At 37.6% G+C, this 15,118-nt stretch overlaps 2 protein-coding genes across 3 annotated transcripts; both read right to left on the bottom strand.

Moving 5' to 3' along the window:
- Positions 1-4,427: 4,427 nt before the first annotated feature.
- On the bottom strand, positions 4,428-8,027 carry LOC146610925 (chemokine-like protein TAFA-4). Its single transcript, XM_085345567.1, has 4 exons — positions 7,983-8,027; positions 7,011-7,125; positions 4,810-4,965; positions 4,428-4,579 (listed from the first exon to the last, which is right to left on the bottom strand). The coding sequence occupies exons 2-4, from the start codon at positions 7,123-7,125 to the stop codon at positions 4,428-4,430; spliced, it is 423 nt and encodes a 140-aa protein (XP_085201693.1). The 5' UTR covers positions 7,983-8,027.
- Positions 8,028-9,241: 1,214 nt separating this feature from the next.
- Positions 9,242-14,180, bottom strand: LOC146610926 (NEDD8-activating enzyme E1 catalytic subunit-like). Of its 2 annotated transcripts, none has more exons than XM_085343769.1 (18): positions 14,146-14,180; positions 14,005-14,043; positions 13,249-13,372; positions 13,019-13,099; positions 12,815-12,897; positions 12,630-12,710; positions 12,478-12,521; positions 12,334-12,398; positions 11,917-12,072; positions 11,138-11,240; positions 10,937-11,047; positions 10,801-10,854; positions 10,418-10,454; positions 10,218-10,299; positions 10,025-10,125; positions 9,877-9,940; positions 9,726-9,780; positions 9,242-9,624 (listed from the first exon to the last, which is right to left on the bottom strand). In XM_085343769.1, exons 1-18 carry the CDS (start codon positions 14,163-14,165, stop codon positions 9,536-9,538), a joined length of 1,389 nt encoding a protein of 462 aa, XP_085199895.1. In that variant the 5' UTR covers positions 14,166-14,180; the 3' UTR covers positions 9,242-9,535. The 2 variants fall into 2 exon arrangements, with proteins under 2 accessions (XP_085199895.1, XP_085199894.1); XM_085343768.1 differs by having other exon boundaries at positions 13,954-14,043.
- Positions 14,181-15,118: the final 938 nt, after the last annotated feature.

Consider the following 15,118-nt stretch of genomic DNA (forward strand, 5'->3'; position numbering starts at 1 on the left):
AGAGTTTGCATCACTGAGAGAAGCGTCGGCTGTCAAAATTGAACAAAATCAAGAGTGACAAATTATTAAAAACTGTTGTGACTGGAACGATAATTTCTGTTTCTAATGCCTGAGGTAGTAGCTTCTGATTGCATATATTGTCAGTCTGACACTCCAAAACCCCCATGATACTGTGTTTACTACCACAGAATGTTTGGAGTTTTTGAGTTATACGTGCAGCTAAATTAAACAAATAAATATTGCAGATCACTGTAGGACTCTTTTGTATATCTTGAACAAATGCACTAAATCCCAACTCGACTGTATAGTATATTCATTCAGTATAGCCATATATAACAGTTGTACAATGTATTGCATTACATTTTAAATGGTTTCTGTTATTGCACCTATAGTTTTTATACAAAAACAGTGCAAATGTTAAAGCACCATCACCCTACTTTGTCCTAACTATGTCAGACAAGTTTACAAGGTCTGCAGTTTTGTAATACTGCTGTCAGAATGGTTAAAAACTAGCCAGTGAACCTACAAAATACTCAAAAGCATATCACATTTAGAGTGATTTAGAAGAAGGGTTTTGTGTCACAAATAAAGAAATCTAAATCTCAAAATCAGAAGAATCTCAAAACGTCCCATCAGGCACATTTAAGTGCAAGCTCATGAAAAAAGAACAATTTGAGAAAGAAAGAAAGGTGGTATTCCCTAAATACCTCGATGAGATCAACATAAACATGGCATATGGAGCTCTGTATGCGACATTCATTGCTTAAGATGTATGCATATAATAATCTACATCTGGAAAGCATTGCAAAGGCCCTATGTTTCTATTCTCACTGCTATCCTCTGAATTATTTTCTTAGCTATAAAAACAATTTCCAGGAAAAGAAGAAACACAAAGGAGATGAACTTTTGAACTACAGATTCCATGAGATACTACTGTCATCTAAAACCAGTAAAAAACATCCAGCGTGATTGAATACTGTATCGCTACATGATCTTAGATTTACATATTGCATCCCGTAAAATGAATTCACAGCACTGCAAGAGTTAAGGAAGAATTAAACCTGAACGCTTACAAAATAGCCAACGTGTAAACACTTGAGTTTCAGACCTTTCAGTGAAGACTCTTGTCACTACTAAAACAATAACATGTAAAATATAAATCATGCATAAACGTCTTATGTTGAGTTCAGCTGCTTTCAACTTGCAGCGGTTGTTATGCATGCAAGTCTAATGCTGGAAGTTGAATGATTTGCAGCTACTGTATTTTTGTTTTTATTTTCATTTTTTTTGGTCCCTTCATTTCAAAGGTAAATTGCAAAGTATCTGCCTGAACTCAAGAGATAAAAGAGAGGCAATCGAGGTGGGTCCAGAAGGAATATTATTTATATAAAGAGGACAAGTGATGAAGTGGTAATAAAGGTAAACATTGTGTTGTGTTAGTGGCTACGATTTGCTTCAAGGCAGAGAACTGTCAGTGTTTCCCATCATTACTATAAGCATAGGGCCCTCCACAGGAGCACAAACAGAAACAAAAAAAAGCATGATGTAAAGACTCTCAGCAGTGAAGAAGAACCTCTTCTCTTTTCTCTCCCCTTTCTCCCCATGATTAGCATTTCAAACAGTCCTTGTTTTGCATCAGAGCTTCATGCTTGTGTGCATGCCATCACAGCCTTGCAGGTGGTGGCCCGTCCAACCAGTGGAGTCAAAAAGCAGCCTTTGTGTATGCATAGTCATGTGTGTGTGTGTGTGTGTGTGTGTGTGTGTGTGTGTGTGTGTGTGTGTGTGTGTGTGTGTGTGTGTGTGTGTGTGTGTGTGTGTGTTCGTGCCGTGTTTGAGAGAGTGCTTCTTTGTGGAAAGGGAGCGGACCTCTTATGAAACTCAGAGTAAGTTAAGAGACAGGGTTGTCTACAAATGCTATATAATAATAAATTTCTCAGAATTTGTTGGCTTCTGCTTTGAGAGAGTCACAGGCCACTGACTGGATTCACATTCTGCCTCCTGAAAATCCACAAAATCTCTTTTTAAGTGTCTGCCAGCAGACCCATCCAAACTTTGATTGAGTGCATCACAATGTGCCCAGAATATCAAGCGCAAAACACAATGATAGACTTTTGCAAAAGCTGTTCATTTGGATTGGAAAAGGTGCTGCATCATTTTATCCCAGGTCAATTGCTAATAGATTCTCTACGCCATGGCATTAACACAAACCAAAATTGTTCCAAGACAAAGCAAATTAAAATGATGATTTTCTGCAAAGCTGAGCCATATCTAATTAAATCTATATTGTTCTGTGCTCCATCTGACGGGGCATTCACTATCCTCACAGTGTAATGTTATTTAAGTTGACCGAGGCAGACCAGTATGGGCTTGCACTGATTAGCTGGAGCTTCTGTCTTGCTACCGTGTCACCTGAAAATGAAACATAAATGAAAGAAAATTACATTTTGATTTTTCTCCATCACAATGATTTCAGTACATCTGAAAAGCAAATTAAATACTGTCGAATTTGTTCTAGTTTCAATCTATCCCTCGTTAAACTCCGCCCATTACCCCAATCATAGCTGAGTATCTGTAATGGCTTGTGAGGGATTGAATTTCTCCAAATTCTAAGAAAGCGTGTGGTGCTGCGATAAGAGAAATACTCTCTATCTCAAGAATTTGCAAACAGCTGTCAATGATGATGTAAAATTATGTTAAGTGCGCATAATTTCAATTTACTGCTTACTAAGCTATTAAGCATCCATTAGATGCAGAGAAGTGAATGAGTGAACAAGGAAGCAAATTCATTAGCGTACACTACATATTGCTGATAAAAATCTGTTTGAGACAGCTGTTAATTTCCACAGCAAAATCCACAGTGCTAAACCAGAAGTGAGCAGTGTGTTTTTATTTACTGTCTAAAGTAAAGCAGCCAGTAAAGTGTTTTAAACTGTATGCCCGATCTGTGAGCAAAAGGCTCAAAAAGCTCAGTGACAGTAACAAATGCAGGGGTTAGCAAAAAGGACAAAAGTATGTGCTTTTGTTCTATTCTGTTGGGAGTATAATCTGATGATCACATGACTTCTGTAGACAATGATCACTTTCTATATGCTGCATGTGTTCACTTTCCCTGTCTCACTATAAAATATTCTCTACTATGAATCATTTATAGAATACAGCTGATCAAAAAGGCAACTTCTGAGAATGTGCATTTTAATTATTTATTTATTTATTTGAATACAGTGGGGTTTCCTTTGGTCGTCAGATTTAATTACATGGGTTTTACTGCTTTGGTATTAGTTCACAGCTTATTTCATGTTTGTCCTCTTGGCCCCATCATTCACCAGATTATAGAATTAGGGTTTCTGAGCCCACTGTGCCTGGTGCAAGCAAAGGGGTTGATATGGGCACTGGGAGCAGTGATTATGCTTGATTCTGGAATCTTTGAGCATCAAAGGAGTGCTTACTAAAATAAAGCTTTATGATGAGCATTCACAAGTTTGTCAGACCCTGTTTGCATGAAAGTGAACAGTGAAAATGGAGAAGATTTTTTTGTGCGACTGTATTTAAGCATCTATAAATACCATGTATGAAATTAAAGTCACTATGTGTTATTTCTTTTGTAGGGCTGCTTCCACTGTGACTCTGGGTGCACCCACACTAATCTATTTTCATTTTAAAATATGTAATTTTTACAACCGCTAGGGCTCATGTCCGAACTGGTTCATTCTCTACAGAGCTGTAAATGTAGAATTTGGGAAATAATACAGAATCAGTCCGGCTGCCTTCTTTTCAAACGCTGAAGACTAGCATGGCTGGATGACTGAGAACATAGATAGACATTACAGACTCAGTTTTAGTTTGTAAATTCCAGAACTATGAATAGTCCTAAACTGGCATAAACAATATTATAGATGTACACTTACTGAGTGGGTTTTTACATCACAAAATTAAGTCAAAATATTACAGTTAGCCCAAAATAATAGGATTTCATCCTTCATATGTTGGTTCTCCCGCAACACTAAATTGGATAAGCAGAAGAAGATGGATGGATGGATGGATGGATGGATGGATGGATGGATGGATGGATGGATGGATGGATGGATGGATGGATGGATGGATCTTTCCTGGCTTGGTATGGCTTCCACTAAAGATGGACTAATTTTCCATTACCATATTAGGTTTGCAACAACTTTCTGTAACATTTTCATTATTGTTGGACTGATTTCATTATCAGTCAAAGCAACTTTTTGCCATTGCTTTTTCCTCTGAATCCTCTGCTTCCTGTTTACACCAGCAAAATACATATCCAGTATGTATATAACTAATCAGTGTGATACAAGTATGCATGCATTAAGTGAAATTGATTTTGTACTAAAATATTGATTTGGGTGAATAATGTTTAAAACATTGTTTTAAGATGAAAAAGTTATTGTGTCGATGTAACCTCAGACTATTGCAGGCCCTCTGCTCACCTTTGTGGTCTTCACTTTATTTCCAGAGATGCATGACCAGCCAGTGAGGTCAGGGAGGACTCTGCACTCCTCCCCCTGCAGACACGGCTCCATTTTACACCACCATTTCTGTCGCACAATAGAGGCTGGAGGGGGAGACGAACACAGCAAAAGGTCACTTTATAGACAAAAGGACTTCAAAAAAGGCCTTGTTTGGAAAAAGCATCTCAGTCAAATGTCACACTCTTATGATTCTTAAATGCCTCAGTATTAGTGGACTCCAGTGAAACTAACTCTACTCTGACCTGTAATACATGCATGTCATGAGGAAATATTTCAGTTTAAGAGAGCTGAAAGAGGGTCCTAGTAATATTACCTTCAACACAAGAGGGCAGAGCCCTTGTTGTCCCTGCTACCTGTCCTGGGAAGCAGGAGCACTTGACAGTTTGAGAGCGTTCTTCAATTTTGTTCTTGTTGCAGCAGCGATGAGCAGCAACCACTTCACAAGTCCCTGTCCTCTCCTGTGATGACCCTGAGAAAGAAATTTTGAAGGGAATGATACCAATCTTCTACGCTGAGTTTTGCGTGCAGGTTGCGGCAGCCTGGCTGATTTTAATCTTTTAAAAATGACAGAATTATAGGCAATCACTTCTAGGCTTAATGACATCTGAGATCCAATCTTTTGTTACAGTTAGAAAACAGTTTAGTTCTTATTGATTAAACCTAATTTTGCTGTTTTTGAAGCTACAGCACCACCAAGTGGAGGAAATGCACCAGCACTCATGCACCAGGCAGGGGGATGGGGTTTCAAATGCTGCAAACATATTAGCAGCAATTATCATTATGTTCAGTAAGCTAATTTCATGTTTCACATTATCAGAAATTAGCATAATAAAGAACACGAGCAGACATTTCAAAGCAGCATCTGCATCTCTGCACAGAAATCTGCATAAAGGAATGCTGCTTTTAGGGATTATCACTGATGAGTCATTCTGCTGCACTTAAAACTGAACTTCCAGTTTAAGGGGTGCTAGAGAGCAGGAGAAACAAGCCTACAAAAAAGGCATGAATATTGCTAATTTTGAACAAAGGTGTCAGGCTGGCTCCATGGTCAACAATACCTGCAGGATTTGGAAATTCATAATTAAACGGTGTTTTAAATCAGACTACAATTAAAGCACTCATGCCAAATGCAAAATTATTCAAAACATAGAGATGGGTTTAGGGCTTAACATTGCAGTTGTTTGTGAGTGTATTTTCTTAAGTAGAAATTCATATACTTCACTGAAATGTATCCATTTTCTTCTGTACTGGACTTCTACTCCATAGCATTTCAGTCACAAATATGCCCTTTTTATTCAGCTGCATTTGTCTGACAGCTAGAGGTCAATAGTTACTTCTTTGTTACATCATATTGAATAACACTGTATAAGCTTAAAAATTAGATTCAAGTAGTGCTTCCCAATCATTTCTTCATTTGAGCCCTCACAAAAACAGTTTCTATGTGGCAGTTCAACTGTATAATTGTCTGCTTGTACCTGGTCAGATCCATGATCTGCTATCATAAAAAAAGACTAATTGTAATCTTTGTTTACATGACTATTAATGTTATAGCATAATCTTAAAATTAAATTAAATCTAATATGTTTCACAAACCACACATTTGACCACTTAGAGGGGGTCTGACCTCTAGGTTGGAAATTGGTCAAACTACAGTAGGCTGATATGGTTTAACGAATTCATAACCTCAGGAGGGAATGTTCTACAGAATCACTACTTTAGAACTCTGAAGACATACTATGAAGCTCTGTATGACATGAAAACATATTTACATCTAAAAAAAATAAAATAAAATAGCAAAAATGTTTCTCTGGATCTCGTTGCAAAAGCTTAGCCTAGTCCCAGTCTCTACACTCACAGACTCACAGGCTTTGATGCACCTTCCTGCTCAGACCGTGAGAGGTTTAGGACTGTCCCAATTTGAAATCATCAAGTAGATGGGAGCTCTCTCCTATCAGACATTTGGATCCCTTTATGCAAACTTTCCACAAGTCTGCATTTCCGCAGATTTTGAACTACCAATAGTCCAACGTGTTGGGATGTTATACCCTAACATTACAAACAACAACAACAACAACAACAACAAAAGACTGTAAATAGGCATTAAAAACATATACCATATAAGACTTACTTTATTTGTTTGTAATACTTTAACTTCAATTTTTCCCAATTATGCTTGTGTTAAGAGCAGAGCAAGAACTGCCTTTTCTTCTTTCTAAACGGTAAAGACTGGAAGATGTTCAAATCAGGCAGTTACTCTCTATGGCTGTTTTTGTGATGAAGAAAATAAGAATGTGAAATAGCAAGTCCCACTCACAACAGTATGAAATATTATTGTATTTGAGCATGTGCAGCCTCCAATTCCTTACCAGATGACAACAATTAAGTCTGTGAGGGTTTAGCACTCATGCCTTAGGGTGGCACTGGGCCTTTAACTGTCTACCAGACCAACACAATAGTGACCAAAAAGCCATAATGAGTTCCTCTGGGGGTGCCAATGGTCTGGTTGGGTCTTACCTGTCTTTCCTCGGGAGCTTTGGTTGCCACTGGACACAAGCTGGATGCAGAGGCTCATTATACACAAAAGGAGGAGACCCCAGTGTAATGCTTGTGTCCTTATGTTCATCTTCATCTTCAAGTGTCTGCACAAAAAAAATATTCATGCAAACTTTAAGAGACAATTTTCATTAAACAAATTCAAAATACAATATTAAACTCTTTTGATATATTCTCACTCTGACAAGTGGTCCTCCAGATCATAGAATCTATTTGCTCGATTATGACTCTGACATCACCAAGCTAAGCCAAGGCAAATCAAAGAAATGCCAACAAAAGCCTGATGAGAGGCAGATGAGAGTAGGTCCTTGCACTCATTTCTGAGATTATCCTTTCAGCTGTGAACGGCTCTGTGTGCAAAGCTAAACACTTCCTCCAAAACAAGCTGTATTCCACATGAGGCACAGAAAAAAATAAAGTGGGACATGGACTTTTATGTCAAATTACAGCAATAAATTATACAGAGCAATGTGGCATCAAGCAATGCATCATTGCGCTAGATGGCTTGAGGCATTTTCATTCATCACTAAACCCCCTCATATAAAGTTTAAGGCTCCAATTATAGCCATTATAGCATGATTTTCATCATTGATTTAACTGTGGATTACTTTCTTAATTCATTTGTCAAGTAGACAGTTTAAAATGTTCTACAGAAAATGTGTGGGAAAAGTAAACACTACAATACCGGCAATCAGTTTTAGTTTAGTGAGGGAAATTTCCCTTTTTTCCATTTAAGTCGTGTCTTTTAATGCATCATTTCTGAAAACAAACAAACAAACAAACGAATATCTATATATTCATACACTCAACTTGTTTTTTCTTCCTGTTAGTATTTGAACCAACACTGCTAGTGATGCGATCTCACATAAACGATCTACATCAGTTTTGCTTCTGGAATTTGAATTTTTCTTGATGGATAAATTCTTAATTCACCTACTTACTTGTGCTCAGGTTACTGATGTGTATAATGAACCGCTGCTGAAGTCATCATCCGTGTCGGTGTTAAAAGCAAGCGCATCACATCGGTTCAGCGAGGTTGGTAAAGTTCGCTGCAAATGTTACTCTCCACTTTCTGAAGAGGCACGAATCAGAGCGAGAAAAGGGAAGAAGAAGGGGGGGAGCCTGCAGCTGATATAGATTACAGTCAACACACCGGCTAAGTGAAAAGCTGCACCTTCACACATCATCTGCTCTCCCCGGAGTTACACTGTACCTTTCAGCCAGGATGCGATGTGAGAGATGTGTTGCTCTGTGAACACAGCGGGACAAGCCTGTCAGCTATTCCCGTCAGGAAAATTAAATCTTAATCAAGACACAAGCCATCTGTCTCCCGAGCAATATGTGGCCACTTTCATTAGCGCCATAAGAAGCTTAAAGTGAGTATCGACATCCTGTCACACAGTGAACGGAGAGGATAAACTGCATCTGAGGAGGGCAGAGTCCTGTTTTTGTTTTATTCGTTTCCACCTTTTTTTGTCTTTTAACTAGAAAAAAAACTGTCAAATATATTATCAGGATATTATCTTCTTAGGTTTGAAGAATATTCTTAATTAATAGGTTGCAAAGGGTAAAACATCCCACAATATATATTTATACAGTCTTTCCACGATGTTACAATGTAAACCGAGATTTTAAAAAAAAAAACGGGATAGTGATTAAGATAAGAATAACGATTAAGTGGAGCAGCTATCAGTTTGTGTTTATATCAACACCATAATGAGTTTTACGGTATATGACTGTTCCTTTTTGTCGCGCAATCATTGATTTGCAAATGTTAGCCTATTGCCAGGCTATTAGTACTGCTAATAGTAGCCAATAGTAAAGAAGAGCGTGAACTCCCTTCAGTGATGAGTGTTGATGTCTTAGTTTGTCTACTACATGGGATTTTGGAAAGATATAAAGACAACAACCACTTCCATAGTTAGGGAGAGTTAAAACGTAAATAAACATACTAAACAAATTTTTGCATTTCATATGAACTTTTCAGTTGTTATAGAATTAATCATAAAACACATGACAATCCAAGTGCCTCTAGATTAAAAAGCTTAATGCACCATGTCTATATACTGTGATAGTTGTCATCTAATTCAGTTGTTAGAAATCCATCAAATTAAAACCCAGAAGCTGCCAAAGAAAATGCCATTTACTTCTAAATCAAATAAATGAGATGAAACTGTAGTCTCACATGATAATAAAACTTTATTAGAGTATAGTGCACATCATTATTTTTATTTAATTTGATGGGGAAGTAGCTACAGGGTAGGTCAACACAGGACAAACTGACAAAGTAGTAAACAACATTACTAATAGAAAAACAATGTTATTTAATGGCCATATTCATATAGCATCAACACTATCTGACAAGTGAGAACTTACTGATCATATTTACATTATTATATCAAATGTGCTACTGAAAAGTCCCAGTAACTTTGTCATGAGACCAGTTTGCATCCAGTTGCATCAGTGCTGCTTGTAGTAATGGAGGTTCAAGCTGTAAAATTGAGCTTGAAGAGGACCGTCTGGGGTGTGGTGATATCAGCTACAGCCAGTTCCTGTCCATCTGACAAGCCCAGCTCTACATCAGAAAAAAAGACTTGTTACACAAGCATGATTTACATGTTATAGATGCAACTTTTAATGGACTCTAAGAATCTGAGCTTATCAGCTTCTTATTACCTTTTAAAGTTTTGCAGAGGTTTGGCCTGGTTCGTTCTTCAATGGATTTAACAGACTAGAATAAAAATACAATCCTAGGTTACCTGTGGTGTATAATACGATACAAGTCATGAATTTTTTTTTTCCTCCCAGAATTGGTTTAATACATTACCTGCAAATACAGCGTCTTATTCTTTCCTTCCAGAGTTGTGGTGATAGCAGGGGATTTCATTTGTCTGGGAAAGAAATGAAATAAATCTTAATGCGATCATTATTTGTGTCAAAAATCCGAGAGCAGAATGTTCTTCCTGAGTACTCACAAAGAGGCGTTCTCTGTCAGGTACTCTAAAACCTCCTGTAATTTGGCAGAAGGAGGGAACTGGAGATCTTGAGGCACCTGGCTGCAAGCTGAGCAATTTTCCTGTCAATCAATGAAAATTCAGATTACACTGAATATTCTCGGTGAGCATACATTACACAGCTGGCAAAAAGCCAGTTACAGCTAAAACAAACCTTTCGCTCTGCTTCGAATGTGTAGGTGTACAGTCCATCCACGTCATTGAAGACCATGTAATTATTCAAAGGGATATAGGCGCTGGTAAAAAAAAACAACAACAAAAAACAATAAGAGATGTTTATGTTGAGAAAAATAGAAAAAAATATATCAACAGCTAACTACAATAAATGGCTCAAAATGTCTTTTTACAACCAACCTCGTAGCAATCTTAAAAACTTCTGTTGCACAGGCAGCTACGAAGAACAGAAACAGAAAACAAAAGAAGTGAATGAATGAAACGTGAACGAGTTAAGCTGCAAAGTTAGCATCTAAGGTTAACAAGCTACCCAAGTACAGTAGTAAATGATCACAGTGTTAAAAACTGCAGAGCAATTAGCTGTCTGTTAGCTGCAAGTCTAAATATGTTTAAAAAACCAAAACACGTTGTTTAAAAAATGTCCACCATTTTTCAAGCGCTACATCTCCCAATACCATCATTTTAACAACTGCATGTTTAATTAAGGAATGTTTGCTGCTTTTACATCACCAGACATTACAACACTTTCACTGCTACCAGCTTAAAAAGTTGGACTTTCATACCAGCAATAACAGCATTAGTCGAAGCCACAGCAGGAATGATCCTTTTCACGACACCTGTGACATAAGAAACAGATACAACTTTAATAACAATTCAAATGTAGCACAATAGAGCTGAACAAATGATTCCCAGGCTCACCTTGAGTCAGTCTGTATGTCACTCCTGTAATGTTAAACTCTGCTGCTCTTTCTTTGGATCTTTCGAACACCCACTGGATGTGCTCTGGATTGTCTCCATCTAAGCTTGTTTCTATTAGACAACCCATGTTCTTAGTATTCATTTTAACAAAGGCAGGTTATATGACGTGTTACTGGTTACCAAGTCAATATATTAGCGTACCTCCAAATGGCTTTTCTTTGGGCCATTGTAAGATTCTGGCATATTCGATGCAGTGTTCTGGCAGCCTTGGCATTGAAGCAATGGTGCACATGGGGAAATTAATCTGTGGATCACAAATGTTTATTTAATGCTATGCAAAAACGAGTCATTGAAAGGATCATTATAAGCTGTTACTATGGGCCTGGTACTATGAAGCGAATTCAGAATAGCCAGGACATATTTAGTAGTCCACTAAAGAAGAATGATTTTACAAAGATAAAAATATACCATTAGAAAGATATGAAGAGGTAAAACACATAAAACACACCGGTAAGTAAGTAAGACTTATAACAAAAATAAACTTCAAGTATCAGTAAAAGCATACGAGGATTAAAATGCGCTATGCAACACTAAGACAGCTACATTGTCAAAAACTGTTAGCTACCAGCTGTTTAACCGTTAAACCATCAGTTTAACCATTAAATCTCTATTTACCTTACTTAAGTGCTGTTTTTTATATCCTCTGAATGTAAGTGACAGTTTTCTCCAAATTAAAATAGTTCTTTTCAGCCTCAACAAACAAACAGCTGTTGCTGCAGATTGGAATATTAGGGACCACCTGTTCCCCACAACTGCTTTTTCACACCCAGACACACTCAACACAGCACCAGATGTAACTTTGTAAAAAGTTAATAGGCTGGCAGACAATTCTGTCACAGAGCACACTAAAAACAGAAAAATATATACAAATCTTTAAGGTGAAACCAGAAAATCAATATCTGTAAGAAAGGGAGCAGTACCTGTGGCGGATACAGCTCCAGAGTGCAGTCAATACATGCAGTCATTCCCGGCAGAATGACACGAGCATTTCCTTTAAAGCCCTCTGTCCCTCCATCAATGAGCGGGATGATGGAGCTAGGATCCAGGACTCCGTCTTCATAGCTCAGGAGGGAGATCTATAAAAGGTCAAATCAATCATAAATTGCACACATAAATCTGTTTTATCAGCAGAAGAGAAAGCATACACGGTGCAGCATTGACAAAGTATGACACTATCTCATAATGTACTTAAAAATTTGAATAACACACTATTTTAATTCTTAAATAACTATTATTCCTCTCTTTCTTTTGGCTGCTCCCTTTAAGGGAGTAAAGAAAAACCTGAAGGAAAAAAAACAAAAACAAAAAACAAACTGCAACTAATTTATATTTTGTACCAGCATCCCATTCATCCAGCGTCTGGCAATGATGGAGTCCAGTCCACAAACGATGATGTGGAACTCTGAAAATAAAATAAACTATCAGGCGTCTATTTAGTAAGACCTGCTAAAGTTTACACGTTATAAGAAAAGCACACTTACGCCTGTAGAAAGACTCGTCACAGTCTTGGATCTTTTTAAAGTGACTGCAGATCATTTATAAGGTGATAACATGATAGCAGCACACAGTAAATGTCATATATTGTAAACACAGTCCGTGTTGTTTTTAAAGAAAATTGTCAATAAAAGGATACGGAACAACTTTACAACCCGGGACACGGCTGTTAATAAAGTCAGCAGCCACTTCCGCCTTTGGTCGTCCAACATCGTTGGGTCTAAATAGAGACACGTCAGTTTTGATTATATATGAAACACTGTGCATAATCAGTACTTGTGTGGTATTAAACCATGGTGAAATTTAAAAAAGCTAAAAACCTACCTGAAAAGAAACTGCCTGTTGAGGTTGGACGGATCAATAGTATCCATATCAACCACGTGAATGAGGCGAAACCCAGACAAGGCCTGAAGCAAAGAAAGACTATGTAAGAACTTATTTAAACCACTAAAAAGACTTTGCATTTGTTCAATTTACACTTGATGATGAACCTTAACAAAACGTGCATTCAAGCTTGCTATTTCCTACCAGATTTTTCAGCACCTCACAACCAAGTCCTCCTGCTCCGATCACCAGAATCTTGCATGTTTCCAACAAAAAATGCAGGGACTGGTATGAAAAAAATATTATATATTTAAAGAATGGTATTTAAGATTTTTAAAAACCCTCTAACCTCACAGTGCAGCTATAGCCTTATCTTGTTTGGCTTATTCAGTCAAATATATGAAGCATGCACATAAAAAACATTTCCATGTAACCTCAGTGCTTGGCTCAAAGTCAGGATGCGTAAATGGGCCAGGTCGCTCCAAAAACTTCTTCACATGATTCCAACGACCATCCCAATCGCAGCCACCATCTCTGTGTCCACTATCTACAGCCATTCTGGGCAAACAACACAACACAACAAGATGCACTGGACTTGTATTACAACACAATTTATGCTTACACTTCTTCTAACTTATCTCAAGACTAAAAAGAGCAGCCAAAATGAATAGGACTCTCATATTAAGAAACCTGATAGAGATAAAAGTCATAAAGCAGGTTTCAATCTACTAAAGCATTAAGATTACAGCACTTATATTTCCTGTATAGGCTTGTTGATGAACACATAATAAGTGGTCTCTATCAGTGTCTCAAGATTGCATATCCATGTTGCATTTAACTACAAGGACAGTGATTACCCAGGTGAGGGGTGATAGATATAGATAGAAAAATATAGGGGTTGCAAGAAAAATGCATGCGATATGAAGCAGACACAAGGCTGTAACAGACCGAATAGGTCTTGCAAGAAAGCTGATTTGAGCAATGCAACTTCGACCCTTGCAATAAACTCTAGACTTTAACTGGATTCACGTTTCACATGGATGATTTATAGAAACATATAATGGTGGGTTAGTAAGTCCTGCGTGCATGGTAAAATGTTTGATTTGATCATATCTGCTGGCCCAGCAGTCGCTGCTCACTTAGCAACGCAAACCTGCTGCCAGAGACCTTTATTTAGATTCGTCACTAACTTCTCAGTTAGGTCCTCTATTCGCCTTCTTTTCTTCTCCCTGAAAGAAAAAAATAAAGCTGTCTTTAGGCATGTTGGGTTGCTGACAAAGGTGCAGCATTTAACTACGTTAAAATAATAATTTCCATCAATTACGACTTACGGCTCCTCGGCATCCGCCATACTTTCAGGGTCCCATGTCCTCGATTGAGACTACTGTATTCACGAGTGTCAAAGCTGCGCCGCAGCCCCGACTCCTCACTGCGCATACAGGGATATATAATTCTCCTGGTTCAGAAATTAGGTTCCTTCCCCACACATATGTGCGTATCTGCATGTCTTTGAAGAGCCATATATAGAGATAATAATTATCCATAGGTGAATAGCAATATTCAGTGATGTCTTCTTCTCTTTCTGCGTTTCATAATTTGAACACAATTTGAGACAAAGGACATTACAAATGCCGCATTTGCCAAAGAGCGTGTACACTATTTAAAACAATGCAATATTTTTGTGGTTTTAGCCTACATTAAATCTGTTTCTTTTCCTAGTAATTATTATTATTATTATTATTATTATTATTATTGCTATAGCAAACAATAGAGAGAATGCACGTAGTAAAATAGAGATTAGAACTTATTAATCGACTGAGAAAAGGATGTTAAAACAGTCAGGGCCGCTGCACTGGGGAGGCAGCAAATTTTGGGGGGTGGCCGATGCCCTCTCTGACCCCCTTGGTGATGTCCCTGATTACAGTGGACTCAGATAATAGAAAAACTAGAGAATTTAACTAAACACTGAAAAAACAAAATTCAGAACAGAAATATATTTAAATAAGATTATAATTATATAAATATAAAGGAAGATGACAAAACAGCAAAGCAAAAGGGATATATTGTATTAATAATTGAATTAAAATTTTTGGTATTAGGTACTAACTAATCAAAAATAAAATTATCTTTTTTTTTAATGGCACTGCTGCACTTTATAAACACAAGTCCTAAACCCGTTAACTGCCGCTGCAGACTGAGCCTCGTTTAAAGTCTCGCGAGAGCGTTTCTCTTTTCGGACTGCCACCTCCTCCAGGCCGCTGACGTGATCAGCTGACCTGTCAAAATATTACGCAGCGTGTGCTG

The sequence above is a fragment of the Diplotaxodon limnothrissa genome, linkage group LG20 (genome assembly GCF_057381915.1).
Source record: "Diplotaxodon limnothrissa isolate DT_005_m linkage group LG20, D_limnothrissa_male_GT1.1, whole genome shotgun sequence".
NCBI lineage: Eukaryota > Metazoa > Chordata > Actinopteri > Cichliformes > Cichlidae > Diplotaxodon > Diplotaxodon limnothrissa.

Coding starts and splice junctions, on each gene's coding strand:
- LOC146610925 (XM_085345567.1), bottom strand. CDS start 7,125: ATGAAGATGAACATAAGGACACAAGCATTACACTGGGGTCTCCTCCTT. Junction 4,966..7,010: donor AAGCTCCCGAGGAAAGACAG/GTAAGACCCAAC, acceptor TTTCTTTCTCAG/GGTCATCACAGGAGAGGACA. Junction 4,580..4,809: donor TCTGCCCTCTTGTGTTGAAG/GTAATATTACTA, acceptor CTCCCCCTCCAG/CCTCTATTGTGCGACAGAAA.
- LOC146610926 (XM_085343768.1), bottom strand. CDS start 14,165: ATGGCGGATGCCGAGGAGCC. Junction 13,100..13,248: donor ACTTTGAGCCAAGCACTGAG/GTTACATGGAAA, acceptor TTTTCATACCAG/TCCCTGCATTTTTTGTTGGA. Junction 9,941..10,024: donor CTGACAGAGAACGCCTCTTT/GTGAGTACTCAG, acceptor TTTCTTTCCCAG/ACAAATGAAATCCCCTGCTA.